The sequence below is a fragment of the Argentina silus genome, assembly GCF_951799395.1.
Source record: "Argentina silus genome assembly, chromosome: 12".
In the NCBI taxonomy this organism is placed as follows: Eukaryota; Metazoa; Chordata; class Actinopteri; order Argentiniformes; family Argentinidae; genus Argentina; species Argentina silus.
Window position 1 is genome coordinate 3891467 of NC_139666.1, and position 14707 is coordinate 3906173.

Genomic DNA, 14707 nt, shown 5'->3' on the forward strand with positions numbered 1-14707 from the left:
TCTCCAACCCCATCAGCTGTTTACCAAAAAAGTGGTAGGGAGCTTTGTTGTTGTTTGAATCCCAGATTGCCCCTTTAACCAGGTAGGTCAAATAAGAACACTTTCTAATCTCAAGGGTCATCTTAGATTACATTTTTTTTATAAGAGGACTAGCACATTGTAATCTTAATCTTTATGTCAGAGGTGTCTTATTTCATCAGCTGTGGTTTAGCCGATGATTTATTGATGATTTGATGAAAATTCATCTTACCCTTAATAACTGTTACTGTGCATTGCAACAGGCCCAGCAACATACTGTACCGTACTGCACCCACGGCAAACAACACTTCTAGGTCACAAGTTTAATGGAGGACTGGATGTTTGACTGAAATGAATGCACGCATTGTACAATATTACACTAAATAGCCTTTAAGTGATTTATTCACATTTGGTGATTTATCCTCATCTAGATCTTATTTTGCTCTTATTTATTCTTTAGCATTTATTCACATTTTTAGCTGAATTTGCAAAGAGAGAAATCAACGTATATGAACTCACACTACTGAGTCGTGACGAGGAGCACCAGGCCCAGGAGAAAGGCAAGGTGACTCATTTCCTAGAGAGAAATCAGTAAAGCCACTCAAGCATTGTTTTAAAGTGTTGTCTTCAAACAGGAATTCTCATGTTAATACACTCACTAGCGCTGCGTAAAATTAAACGGCAAAGTAAATGGAAGCTCATGAAGCACTTGAAATGAACAATACCTCTTACCACATTTGTGTGGCAGCTCTGCTGGCATCCTGAGCACAAACTATGACCTGTGCAGATCTAGTCATCTACACTTCTCAGTTCCTAAAGCAGCCCCTGTGCCACTGTCATTGTTACCTAACAGTCTATGTTTGCTTCGTGTGTGTGTGTGTGTGTGCGTGTGCGTGCGCGTGTGTGTGTTCCAGTTCAATTTGGTTCACTTTTTCTTCAGCACTTTTTCTTCAGCATTTGGAGTCAAAAGCAATGGACTGGTCAAGAAGTTTATTGAAGCTTGTTGAACATCTATAGACTGTAAACATCCCAACTATACTGAGCCAATGTCCAGTGGGTTCTGGTCACAGCGTCGGGGCGGGTCACAGTTCAGAATGCAGGATCACTTTGGCTTTCCTCATGTTCTGGATCACTGAGGAGAAAGGTGTAAAATCAACAAATAAATAAATAAATAGATCCATCTGGATCCAACAGCACTGCTCCTGTTTTAAGCGTTATCAACATAGCCAACTACTATACACACATTCCTACTTTTCCTCCACTCTATTTGAGTTTCAGACACTTACAGAAAAACTTTTCTCAACTGTTCACTCACCCCCTCATCCATCCACCCACCCTCTCCCCCCTCATCCATCCACCCACCCTCTCTCCAGCTGAGAACTATCCTTCAAAGCTCCCTCATTACTTTGGGTTTTCCCTGCTCTCTCTCTCTCTCCCTCTGTCTGTCTCTCTCTCTCTCTCTCACACACACACACGGCCAACTAGTGAAAAGATGAAGTTAAGGCCAAGTGTATACACAAACAGCATTGTCTTATTGGAGTGCAGTGGGCATTTGTGAGGACAATCTGTCTATGTCTGTGTTTATGCCTAGGTGTGTTTCTGTGTGTGAGAGAGAGAGACGGGGTGTAAGTAATTGAGAGAGTGGGCTAGTGTGCGTGTGTGTGTGTGTGTGTGTGAGTAAAGTTGTTTGTTTGTGTGTTTCACTACCATTTACCACCACGCAGAGAAATAGAATGATAATCCGTATTCTGCTAAACTCCTGTTAAAGGTGTCTACCTTCAAGAGCCAAATCAGCTTTATTTACAACATTAATAATGTGTGTCCCATTGCTCGAAAATAGACCTCCTTTCCACTACTACTACAAAGTTCTCCTCTTGACCCAGAAACACATTTCTATGTCGCCATATTGAAGGATCTCCCAATAGTGTAGGAATAGTGTCGGAGAAGTTGACGTCCACTTCCGATACCAAAGTCAATCATGTGTGATTGCGGCTGAAAAACCAGTCATGCATGCAAAAAAAGGTATGAAACAGTGCCCTCTAATGGCCGGTTGGGCTCTCCTTCTATTTTCATTGGGACAATGTGCAACACAGCATTTAGGTGCATAGATTTATAATTTGATATGTCTTATGACATGTTAAACACAAATATTATTGCTTAATGTGTAATACTGTAGCCTACCCTGAAACTGTTCACAGGTTGACTCTGTGATGCGTGTAATGGCAACAGTGCCCAAACCTATCCAGTTCTGATCAAATCATTACAGCAACCAAATACTTAATTTATTGTTTCATCTTTTTTGAATGCTGATAATCATTGAGAATATAAACACATTTTGTTGATATGAAAAACTATTTATTTCTTAAATGCTGCCATTTTCCCACATGCTAGATTGAAAGCTTTGTGATTGCTTTGTGGTCGTCCTAACTGCTGTCGGTTGAGGGACCATGTTCATTCTGCTCATTCTATTTCCATCCCAGTGGTAACGGTTAGTGGTAGTGAAAAGCGTAGTGTAGTAGTATTGGGACGCACCTTGTGTGTGTGCGCATGCTAAAAATAGGTGCGTGTGTGTGTGTGTGTGTGTGTGTGTGTGTGTGTGTGTGTGTGTGTGTGTGTGTGCGTGTGCGTGTGCGTGTGCGCGTGTTAAGCAGGCAACAGAGGGTGGCCTGACTCTCCTAGCACCCCATTAAGGAAGAAGAGGAACACTCACGGGTCTGCATATCGCTGGGCTCGTAGGTATACAGACGGTTGCTATACTTGCCAGTAAGGTCTGCTCTCACAGTCATGGTTGGATCTGTGGGAAATGATGGAAAGGTGTGTGTGTGTGTGTGTGTGTGTGTGCATGTGAAAAGATACAGTAGGTGTCAGTTTTGGAGGAGGACTGTGCTATCTCCAAGTCATCCCTTCCCAGATAGGGCTGAGTGATATAGAATGGATACAGTTACATTTTCCTTCCTTTCAGAACACATCATTACGGATTAATAAGTAATAAGTACTCACACTGTGTGTAATGCCGTATTCATTCTATTCTGTTTCTGTCTAAATCAAAATCACCAACATTGCGGCCAATAATATATTGGTCCTTTGATCATTTATTTGTATACAAAATGTATGTATAATAGTTTAATATAAGTATGTTAAGTTAAACTTTATTTAGCTAGTTAAATTATTTAGCCAGGTAAATTATTTAGCGTTAGACCCACCAACAAAGAGGATCCTGGGAACGTAGGAGCCATCAGGTCCTAGATTCCGGTCGGTGGTCTCATGCTGGAAACGACATTATTGTGCTGTATGAAATTCTCATGCTCTATCAATGGAAATTATATGAAATTCATGACTAAATGGATATCAATTGTGTGATCACATATGATTTAATTGATTACCATACCATAAGTGTAAGTTTTAAGAAAATATAAAATGATATCTACCGTCAGATTGAGCATAATGAAATCTTCTTGGGCCATTTTCTGAATGGCTTTATCAGCAACAAATGCCTTCTTTAGCTCTGAGGAAGAGGGAATTAACAATCAACTGATACACAACTAGACCTTAATTGGAACATTTTATGGTCATTATAACATCAAAGGTGCAGAATGTAAGTGTTGCGCTTTGCTGCCCTCTTGTGGCCACATCAACTGTTACAATGTAAATTACAGCAAATATGTGCATATCCTTCTAAACGACCGAAACGTACACTGTATTTTGAAATGCAACTTCAGGTACCAAAACGCCATTATTTAATGTCCTATTTCTCCGACCGAATCTCTTCTTCGGATTGTTACCTGTCTGCAAAGATGTACTGTATGTAACTTCTTTCCTCAACTTTCACTTGGAATGGCCTTGCCTAGGTATCTCACCTAGACTACAATGACATATCAATCTAACCACAGACCTCCAACTAAAGTAAGGTAAGGTTGATGAAAGACACCTTGTTTTCACTTAGAGAAAATATGTTTGGGTGTGAAAGCACAAGAGTAATACCTTGACTGTATGGGCATTCTTCCAGATGATGGATGACCATCAGTGGCTTGTTACTGTGGGAACCAAAAGATAGACAAGAGCTCAGTGCATTCCACAGTGGCGTAGGGACAGTAGTGGGTGTGAATGTGGCATAGCACTTGGAATGTTTTTTTCTGGAACAGTACCAAACTAAGGCCCTGGAGTCCATCAGTGTTGTTAGAAAGCATTGGACCTTAAACCAACATTTCAGTCAATAGACCTTCAACAGACTTTCACCCATGACCAGGGCCTGTTAACCAAAATGTTGGTTTAAAATCCATCAAACTGTTGTAAACATCAAGCACAGATCACATATGTGGCATGCCTAAGTCTAGTTGTACAGCAGCATTTGCCCTTATAGCCAAATCGTGTACTTTACCTTGCCTTCATTTCTGCCAGGCCTTCTTCATAGGTCTGGACCCATGTAATGTCGTCCCCCCATCCTGAAACAAAATGGTACATGCGGATGAATGAAACTTGGTGTAAGGGGAGTAATGGAATGTTTCAAAAAGGTTATAATTATGGCAAGTTATGTGTTTGAACCCTCTTTCTTTCCTCATAGTGGGCTGCTCTCTGTGAGAATGCGACTAGCCTCCAATGTTCTGACAAGCTGACCTGTAGAAACATCCACGAAGGGCGAGCAAAAATATAGACTTATAGAGAACATACACAACATGTACCTATAGAGAACACTTATATGTAGCTTATAAGGGTTTCATAAATAGCTCATTTGGATTTATTAGCTATTTATTAGGTATTTTTCTTTTTGTTATTCATCATGTAGTAGCCTGCCAGTTGGATGTGATTTCAGCAACCCTCCAATCATCGGCTCACATCCAGGGATTGAAACAGCAACCTCCGGGTTACTGGCTAGCTTCCCTAACCTCAAGGCCAACATTCCCCACAACAACATAACATTGTGTGAGTGTGTGATGTGTGGGTGTATTAATTGGCATGGTAGAAAGCAAGGGTGGAGGGTGGAGGGTGGTGGGTGGAGGGTGGAGGGTGGCCCACCCAAGCATCTGGCCCTACTGTACACTGTACCTCTTGAGAGTGTTTGCACCGTCTTTGTTTTCTTCTGTAAGGAGACATCCACACAGGCCACAAAGAGCAAGGCGTAGAGAGACCAGCAATACATCGTCTATAGTCCTGAAAGAGAGAATATAGTCAGGTCACAGTGTTACATATTATATTACACATCTCAACGAAATCTACCCTGAAGAGAAAATGAAAGCGTTCACATGTTGAATAGGTAGACTGCAGAGACAGAATATACAAGGTGCTCTTTGTTTAGGATGTGAATGTAACAACCTAACCCTAACCCAAAAAGTGATAGGATGCTCAATGCGTACTGTACGGTTTAAGTTGACCTTTATTATGTGGGTGGGGCATGTCAGAGACATTAAACTGTCAAACCGCTGCACTTTCTCTACCTGTCAATCATCCTTTGTGAATGGAATTCAGACAGACAAGCTCTGGAAGTCCAAAGATTTGGATTGAATTGATTTAGAGTCTTGACAAAAGAGTAAAGTATGTGGGCGGTTGCCTGTGTTGTCGCTTGTCATGCTCTTTTTTCTCAGGACTTTCTCGGGAACAGGATTGGCCTGTTTGGTTCCTGTAATATCTTGGGTTTTGGCTGTTCATAATTGGCCCTGCATATCGCCACTGAATGAATTGTTTTTTCACTGTATATAAAAGTAAAAGTAAATTATTCAATATTATAAAAGGAGCCTTTTTTTCTAGAAACATGGGGTTTATCCCTCACATAGGTGCCTTGTACAGTTGATGGTAATTGTATTGCCTTTACCTAAGAAAATAGCACAGATTAGAGTACTATTTCCTCATAATGCAGTATGCTGATTCTAAAATATACCATATACCATAGTATATGTTACAATTCTAACATAATGTATTCATTATTTAAGTAGTAACTTCAATCAATTGAAATGGATATCAGAAACTTCAGCTTTTAGTTAACTCAAGGTAACGTTCTAGTGAATGCAGGAACTAAGGCTATGAAATGTTGCTTAAACATACTTCAAATAGCATACTTCAAAACATACTTCAAATGCTTCACAGAAATAAATTGCACTCAGACATGCTAATAGTCAAATAGTATAAAATGTCTTACCAATGTGACACAGGCTTTTACAAGGAGAGTCTGTACCAAAGATGAAACGCTGACAAGCTTTGCTTTTGCATGTCTTTTTATACACAACAGAACTCACCAAACAGGCTGGTATGGTACAGCTGAGGCATGACAATGAATGTTTTACACACACACACCCACACCCACACACACACACACACACACACCCACACACACACACACACACACACACACACACACACACACACACACACCACACACACACACACACCACACACACACCACACACACACACACACACACACCACACACACACACACCTACACACCTTTTGCACTACTTTCTTTCACACTGAGATTTGTTGAGCGCATTTGTCATTTGCATGCATCTTCATCTTTAGGCAGAGAGCCTAGGACAGCCCAAGCGAAACAAAAGTATACTTCTGTGTATTGAAAATAGATTAAAGGAATAATTCATATGCTTAAGATATATTCATGTTCATGTGCACTAAAGTTGTACTGACTTTGTATGTTTGTGTACTTGCAAAAAGTACACTAGAATTGAATGGGCTTCAAATTATACTTTAGAATAATACAAAAAGTATACTTGTCATGGAATTTAACCTGTACTTTAGTATACTTACACAAAGTATACTTTATTGTACTACTACTACTACTCCTACTACTACTACTACTAATAATAATAATAATAATAATAATAATACTTTTTATAATAAAAAATATAAAAAATAGTGTACTTGTATTTTAAACATTTGTAATTCCATACTTGTATACAATTATTTTTAATTTCTACAAATGAGAGTCCCTGAGTGTTAGGTAACTAGATCCCTGAACTTTAATGCAGTTGCACCTCTAATGGGATCAATTAGAAACTTTGTTTTGGCAAGTGAATATCTTGGTCATCTTGGGCCATGAGTAAACCATCTCAGCGACAGCTTTGAACAAAAACATTTGCAGAATATCTTGAAAATCAAGTGAAATTAAGTATGTTTAGAATTTAATGTTAATATACAGTATGTTTAATATATTTAATGTAATTTACATATTATTAAATTATAATATACGTCATACTATTTGACAGTCACTTTGAATATGACTAAGATTACATTCTAATAGCTGATAAACCGAAATACAGTCCTCAATTATATTTGGAGATAAAGATCAAGCCCCAATTCGGAAGATATTCAGATTTGACAGGACTCTCAACATGTTCAACGTCAGGAATGATACATTTCAAGTTCCATGCAGAAACAGACTGGGATATTCTGCGTTAACGCGTGCTATTGTTCACGTTTCTGGTGTAGCAGGTTAAACTAGAAAAATAAGTTCCAGAAGAAACTTTGTGGGCTTACAAAGTCTTATTTGGTAGTGGAAAAGGTTTAAAAATGTCTCGATAGATGGATAGATTTGCTGGGGAGTTAAAAGAAAGTGAGGTGGTCTTATTAAAGTAGATAAAGTTAAGAGATGGTTTGGTTGGTTGGTTGGTTGGTTGGATGGATGGATGGATAGAATATTAGATACATAGATGGATAGATAGGATGAGCTAGGGGGACTTCACGGATTGCGCACGCTTCATCCCAGTGTAGCAGCTACGTAACCCTTTACTATTATTGTGAAGATTGGCTTCTAAAGTGTGCTTTGACTTATTATTGTGCTCATTATTATTGTGCAGTGACTTTTATTATTGTGGGCAGTGATTCTCTCCTCACGTTTGTCTTAATTGTCAGTAATTGCCAATCAAACTGATGACCCCGGCCTGAAGCACCACAAAAATATCCTATTCTTTGTTGTGTGAGATAACATACTTCGAGCCGTGGAGGGTGTCCTCATATGATCAGTTAGGAATAGAATTCTAGAATTCTAGAAGCAAGAAAACCTAACCCTAACCCTAACCACAGTGGATGGATCTAGCTGGCTCAAGCATATGAAATAGACAGAGGAAGACAGGATACTAGGGAATAATCAAGGACATTAACTTTAGGTCCTCTTGAGAGACTGCAGTACATGACAAGTATCAAGCTACGACACTGAACAAAGGAAAAACACACGACTTATAGGGAGAAGTCCATTAGAAATGAGATGCACCTGCATGCTAATAAGTCCTTGGGGTGGTCTCTGCCGCCCTCTAGTGGTCCGATTGGAACCATGACAATCGTGCTTGGGCCTAAAAATATTAACCGTGTTATTACCCACTTATTCCAAGCTGTAATGTGCTAATGTAATGTAATTCTGAGCTGTAATGTGCTACCCACTATTTTTGTAGTCAGGATCACAGCAGCAGTCAGGGAGTCAGGGAGTAAAAGTGTCAGCTGAAGAGAGTGAGAAGGCAGGATTCAGTTGAGGGCAGAGCGCTGCTCAGCTGCTTATTTCTTTATATGAAACCTACAAAGCCAACGTCCACTCTTCCAAAATGAAAGAAGCAGCTTGGGAGCTGCCTGCTAGGGAATTAAAGTTTTCAATTAATCAATCACATGTATTTGTAAAGCACTTTTAACAAAGACAAATATCTGAAAGTACTGCATAAGCTAGTTTCAAATCCTTTATTGAAAATATTGTAAATACTGTAAGTATTTATTCAAGCACATTATTGCACGCACGCACGCACACACGCACACACACACACACACACACAAAACAGCATTATTCTTGGTTTGACCCACAACATCAACTTCAACACTACACAAATCTTAAACGCTTAATTATTTTCTTTTATTTTCTATCATGCTACAACATGTTTGCTCTCAGTCCACTCGTACAGAGTGTGGCCGTTGGGTGTTGAACTCAGGTCTGTTTGCCCTCGGAAAAGATGGGAAAACTGTAGAGAGAGGGGAAAGAAATTGAAAAAGATGAACAAAAAGAAACACTAGAATTGTAACAAAACATTCCATCTCCAGTATTGTGTGATGGGTCTCCTCTCCTGTTCACTAATTACCTTTGCGTTGTGATTGGCTCTTTTGCTGTGCTCCCTCGTTTTCTCCACTTCTTCCTTCCTGCTCCTGCTCTCCACAGTATATTATTCTTCTTATTTGGCCTCTGTCCATTATTCTTCATCAGGACCTCTTTCGTTCCATCACACTATAGTTCGGTTGTCTTCTGGTTCTTTTCAAGCCACAGTCCATTCATTTCATCATTTGTTTACCTTTTTGTTTTGGGAGTAGACTATGGGTCAGGAGCACCTGTAACCTTTGATGTGCCTTCATCACTTTGCTATAGGACTTGGATAGGACTTGGTTTGAGGTTACTTTTGCTTGATTTTGGCATGCAATGTAATGTGGGCAACATTGACTTCCATTGTTGTGACAGTGAATGCCAATGTCAGCCTGCGATGGCTGAAGCAAAGTAAAGATGGTTGTTTGCAGGTTGCAGTCACTCCTGGCCCATAGGCTATTTCCAATATTGTAAAATCACATTGATGCAAATGTATGTAACACTTATGGATTGTAGCATTAAAGATTATTCTGCCTAAACTATTTGTGGAAGACTGTCTGTAAAAATCAGTGGCGACGTGACATCAGAAGGCTATATGCTAAATGTCAAAAACATGCCCTCCTCCAGACTGCATCTAACTTTATATTGGACTTTGATTCATTACAGGGAGTGTTCAGTCTTTTTTACATGTCTCTACTACAACAGAAAATACAACATTCACAGCTGTTGTACAGTATAACCATATTAGTATGCTATACCTTGCTAAGTTGTGTGGCCTATACTTCTAATTGCATGCATTGATTTATTTGATTTATTTATCCTTTATTTATCCAGGTACTGTATGTCCCATTGAGATTTTAAAAATCTATTTTACAAGAGAGACCTGTTCCAAAGGCAGCAATCAATCACATGTACGTTATACATCAAACATAGACAAAAAAGGTTTAAAACAGGAGTCAAGGGAGACTTTTAAGAAGGTTGAATGAGTGGGCAGTGGCACAAAACTACGCCTACTGCAACTTCAAGTAAGGTGTAAATATTTTATTTGGCTGTAATGAACTGACATCTGACATCATCATCACATGACATTCACGAGTGTCCATATCTGTGTTCAGACACACCTGTCTCATTCAGGTTTATCTACAACACTCACAATGATCATAGGTACGTACTTGTGCTACCACTGTAAATATATCAAACTGTGAAATGTAGCAATGTTGGGAGTGTAATGTGCCATTGAATCAGTCATTATTATGGTTCTGAGTTTATCCTGATAACACGAACAGGCAGGGAAAAACTGGGTCCTAGTTTTCGCTGTCAGGTAAAACTCCTGGCTTTGGTCATAAAGCATAGCCATAATGCTCACGATAAGTCTTTGTAATAAATACTACTTTACAAGTTGTACAATCATCTAACCGAAAACAGTATAACATATAAAAACAGTAATTGTTGATAGAATCTTTGTCCTCTGGTGCCCCAGAATGCATGATCCTTCTCGGTTGTGCCATCCTGTGCTTGACCTACATTATAATAGGTAAGAAGAGATCGCTTTCAAAGCAATACACTTGGCAAAAACAAGTACATTATCTCCTTCATGCCACGGCTGCCCATGTAAAGCTCATCTCCACCTGCAGGTGGCGTATACATTGATGACTGCTCCACCCAGCCCTTTATACCCATCTACCTGTTAGGGTTTGGATGTTTGGGTCTGGTCCTGATGGCAGCACTCTGCATTCACTGTGACTCCCAAAACCTCTGCTCAAAAATCTGGATGATCTGCAAAGTGGTATTGCTGATCATTCTGGTGTTCTGGTTCTTCACTGGTGAGAGAGTTTCCCAATCCAGAACCATGTGGCCGTGTTTGAATACTTTCATGCATTTTTTCAATGCCTCAATGTAATCTCGGAGGGAGTATGCTTTTCAATGTTCTCTATTGACAGAGTCATATTGTCTCCTACGCTTAAAGGGATACATGTAGTTCACCCAAATTACAACATTGTATCAATCAATCGGCTGTACATCTCAATATTTATTTTCTTTCCTACCTCTCTCTTCTTCAGGCAATGTGTTGACCTTCATTGTCTTTCCGCACTACAACAATCAGACCTATACTGATGGGAACTACGACGGGAGTCTCACAAATTCAACATACTGCGACAAGACTCTGTACCTGTTTGCGTTCTCTACCTCTGTGATATGGGATATTGTGATTTTTGTGGTACTGGCTGTGTGTTGCTTCAAGCTTGGACTCTGCCCGTTGTGTCTACAGATTGCGCAGTGTGCTATGGTTTTCTTGGATTGTATTAAAATATTTCACCATTGAGTTTTAATATCAAATATCAAAGTACAAATGAAACAAACAAGTTACAATGTGTAACAATTATTCCATACCTCTGACTGTCCCTTTGGTGCTGTCAATAGGCTATTGCCAGAATCAAGTTTATTTTATAGGCCTACATCGATTTGTATGGTCAGTTGTTGTTTTTTTTTATTGCTGCAATAGTTTAATAAATTGTGAATATGCATGATGTTATTAAATGTGGTTTGTTATTTCCAAATACATAAGATAATTCAAAAACCTTTATTGAAAATACTGTAAATACAAGTATTTATTCAAGTAGCAGATGTACACAGGCGCACACACACACACACACACACACACACACACACACACAAAACAGCATTTGTCTTGGTTTGACCCACAACATCAACTTGATCACTACACAAATCTTAGATGCTTCATGTTTTTATTTTATTTTCTATCGTGCATAAAGAAATAAAAAAAGATGTATCGGATAGAGTGAGAGAAAGTATTAAATGAAATAAATGTAACCACCATTCCACCGCCAGGACAACAGAAGTTTCTGAAAAACACAAAAGTATTGCTGTTAGTGGAATACATGAAATTCTGTCTTGTCAAAAATCTCTCCAAGTCTCAGCTGGCCGGTGTAGTTTTTGCTGTAGGCTTATCGTTTGACGTGCCCCCCTCAAGTCACTCACACACTCACTGACATCATAACACATATGCACACACATAATCATCCATCTGCTGTTTATATTGCTTATACTGTTCATATTGCTTATACTGTTTATACTGTTCATACTGTATATTTTTTAGTACTTCGATTTTATTTTATTTTAATCTATTTTAAAACTTATTGTATTGTTGCACTACTCTGTGGCACTGTCACTTTTGCATTTCACTGTATACTTGTATGCACGTGACAAATAAAGAATCTTGAATCTTGAATCTTCTTCAACTGAAGCTACAACATATTTTTGCTCTCAGACCACTCTTACCTGTGAATTCTCCTTCCTGTTAATTCACAATTAATTTCAGCAAAGACCATCGTCCAGCTGTGAAGAGACTTCTGAGGGAGAAACATAAAGAGAGAGGGGGTTCTGCTCAGTGTAGATCAATCAATCAATCTATCAATGAATCCACAATCTGAACTCTTGAATCTATCAAAACCATTAGCCCACCTTTGCACTGTGCTCACACCTTTGTATTGTGTGATGGGTCTCCTCTCCTGTTCACTAATTACCTTTGCGTTGTGATTGGCTCTTTTGCTGTGCTCCCTCGTTTTCTCCTCTTCTTCCTTCCTGCTCCTGCTCTCCACAGTATATTATTCTTCTTATTTGGCCTCTGTCCATTAGTCTTCATCAGTCTGGGGGACCTCTTTCTTTCATCACACTATATTTTGGTTGTCTTCTGGTTCTTTTAAAGCCACAGTCCACTAATTTCATCATTTGTTTCGCTTTTTTTTTTGGTAGTTATGGGCCAGGAGCGTCTGTGACCTTTGATACGCCTCCTCAGTCTTCTCATTCGGCTGTCTCCCCTCCACCAGCTCTACCTTCCTCCTCCCCACCTCTTTCTTTCTTTCCTCTCTCTCTATCAGTCTGTTTTCCTTAGATATCATTTTCCTCTTCATCTCTTCTTCCACAATCTCCTCTATCACCTTCTCCACTCCTGTTCTCACCTCCTCCTCCTCCTCTTCCTCTTCCTCCTCATCCTCCTCCTCCTCTCTTTGTCTCTGTTCTTCCTCTCTCTGTCTTTGCTGTTGCATCACTCTCTTCAGTTCAGTCTTTCTCTGCCTCTCTCTTTGTTCTCCTTCCTGCAGATCTCTCTTTTTCTTTTCATATGCTTCCTTTGTTTGTTGCATGACATTTTTAAAGTACATTTTAATTGTCCTATCCTGCCTCTCTCTTCTGTTTTCCTTACTCTGTCCATCATGCAGACAGAGTTTCTTCATTGGCATATTTGCTGCCTTCTCTCTTATTTTTTCCTCCATTCTTTCCTCTACCTTCTTGGACAATGTTTCCTTCAGACTCTCTTTCTGCTTCCTGGTCCAGTCTTGCCACCATCCTACATCCCTCCGTCCTGATCTCTCCATCTTGTACATATTTTTCCGCCTCTGGATCACCATCAGTTTCGGAATACTCTCTCTCTCCTCCTCCAGCTCTCTCTCTTGATCCCTCACTTTCATCTCCTCCACCATCAATTCACCTCTCTCCATCTCCCAACTCTCCTCCTTCTTCCCTTTGTCCTTCTCCCCCACAGTATCTCTTCTCTTGATCTTCCTCTCCTCTCTCTCCTTCATTTCCCATTCCTTCTCTGTCCTCCACTGATTCAGTGACACTGTCTTCACCTCCATCCTCATCTTTTCTCCCTCAGTCTTCCTCTCCTCCTCTTCCAGCCTCATATACCCCTTCTCTCTGCCTCTCTCTCCATTTCTCCTCATGCCTTTCACTAAGAGCCGGATCTTGAATGGTACTGTCTTCGTCAGCAGTTTGCATACTTTTTCTAGATTCGTTTTCTTCTGCTGTATCAGGGCCACTTCATCACCACAACACCAGTCTTCCTGACCAACACTACTCCATCCCTCCATAGCGACGGCTCCAGACAGAGTTTGTGGATGTAAACTCGCCTATATGAAGCTGAAAAAAAGCGTGGAAATGCTTCAAGGAAAGAGAAAGACAGACATAAAGTGGAACTGTTAAACAAGAAAAAAACAACTATATGTTAGCAAACACTTATCCAGCTTTCTCTTTATTCTACCAATTTATTAAAAAGTGAACAAAGTGTTCATGGAACACTAGCACGGTTTTTCAAAGTATTTTTGGAATTCATGCATGATACCCTGAGCAAAAAACATATCAATGCAAATTTTCAGAAACAATTATTACAAATTCCAGATTACATGAAATCTAACAAGAGAAATACATGCTGCTTACCAATTAATTGGTCCTTGAAATGTCAATTCACACCAAGTGAAAACTTTAATATTTTCTGTGCACAATACTGTACAAATTAGCAGAATATCATATCATTTTGAAAACACTGATTGCCTTTTCACTGAAACATTTGGACAATTTGGTACAGAGGACTTACCAGTTGCTCAGTCTTTCTACAACTACCTGACCCCCAGAATGTTCACATACTGTACCCAAGACTCTATCCCTATGGCAACCCCTGTATGATGTAATTGTTTGTGACATCACATAAAACTGTACTTGTGCCTGTGAAGATGCAGTTTGGGGATTTTCTCTCTAGTTACTTTAACTCTGTTAATCCAAGGTCTGAGTTTGGTGGAGCTCACATGGGAGTATTTACACACAAGCTAATGTTAAT

At 39.6% G+C, this 14707-nt stretch overlaps 1 protein-coding gene and 1 long non-coding RNA gene across 2 annotated transcripts; one reads left to right on the forward strand and one right to left on the reverse strand.

The window, feature by feature from the left end:
- Positions 1-993: 993 nt before the first annotated feature.
- Positions 994-6267, reverse strand: agr1 (anterior gradient 1). The gene is made up of 8 exons (XM_083681362.1): positions 6149-6267; positions 5062-5166; positions 4397-4460; positions 4000-4052; positions 3447-3523; positions 3222-3285; positions 2729-2812; positions 994-1150 (listed from the first exon to the last, which is right to left on the reverse strand). Exons 2-8 carry the CDS (start codon positions 5153-5155, stop codon positions 1101-1103), a joined length of 486 nt encoding a protein of 161 aa, XP_083537488.1. The 5' UTR covers positions 5156-5166; positions 6149-6267; the 3' UTR covers positions 994-1100.
- LOC310812702 lies at positions 1397-2813 on the forward strand. The gene is made up of 2 exons (XR_014554525.1): positions 1397-2612; positions 2667-2813. It is a non-coding gene; the product is annotated as an uncharacterized lncRNA (long non-coding RNA).
- Positions 6268-14707: the final 8440 nt, after the last annotated feature.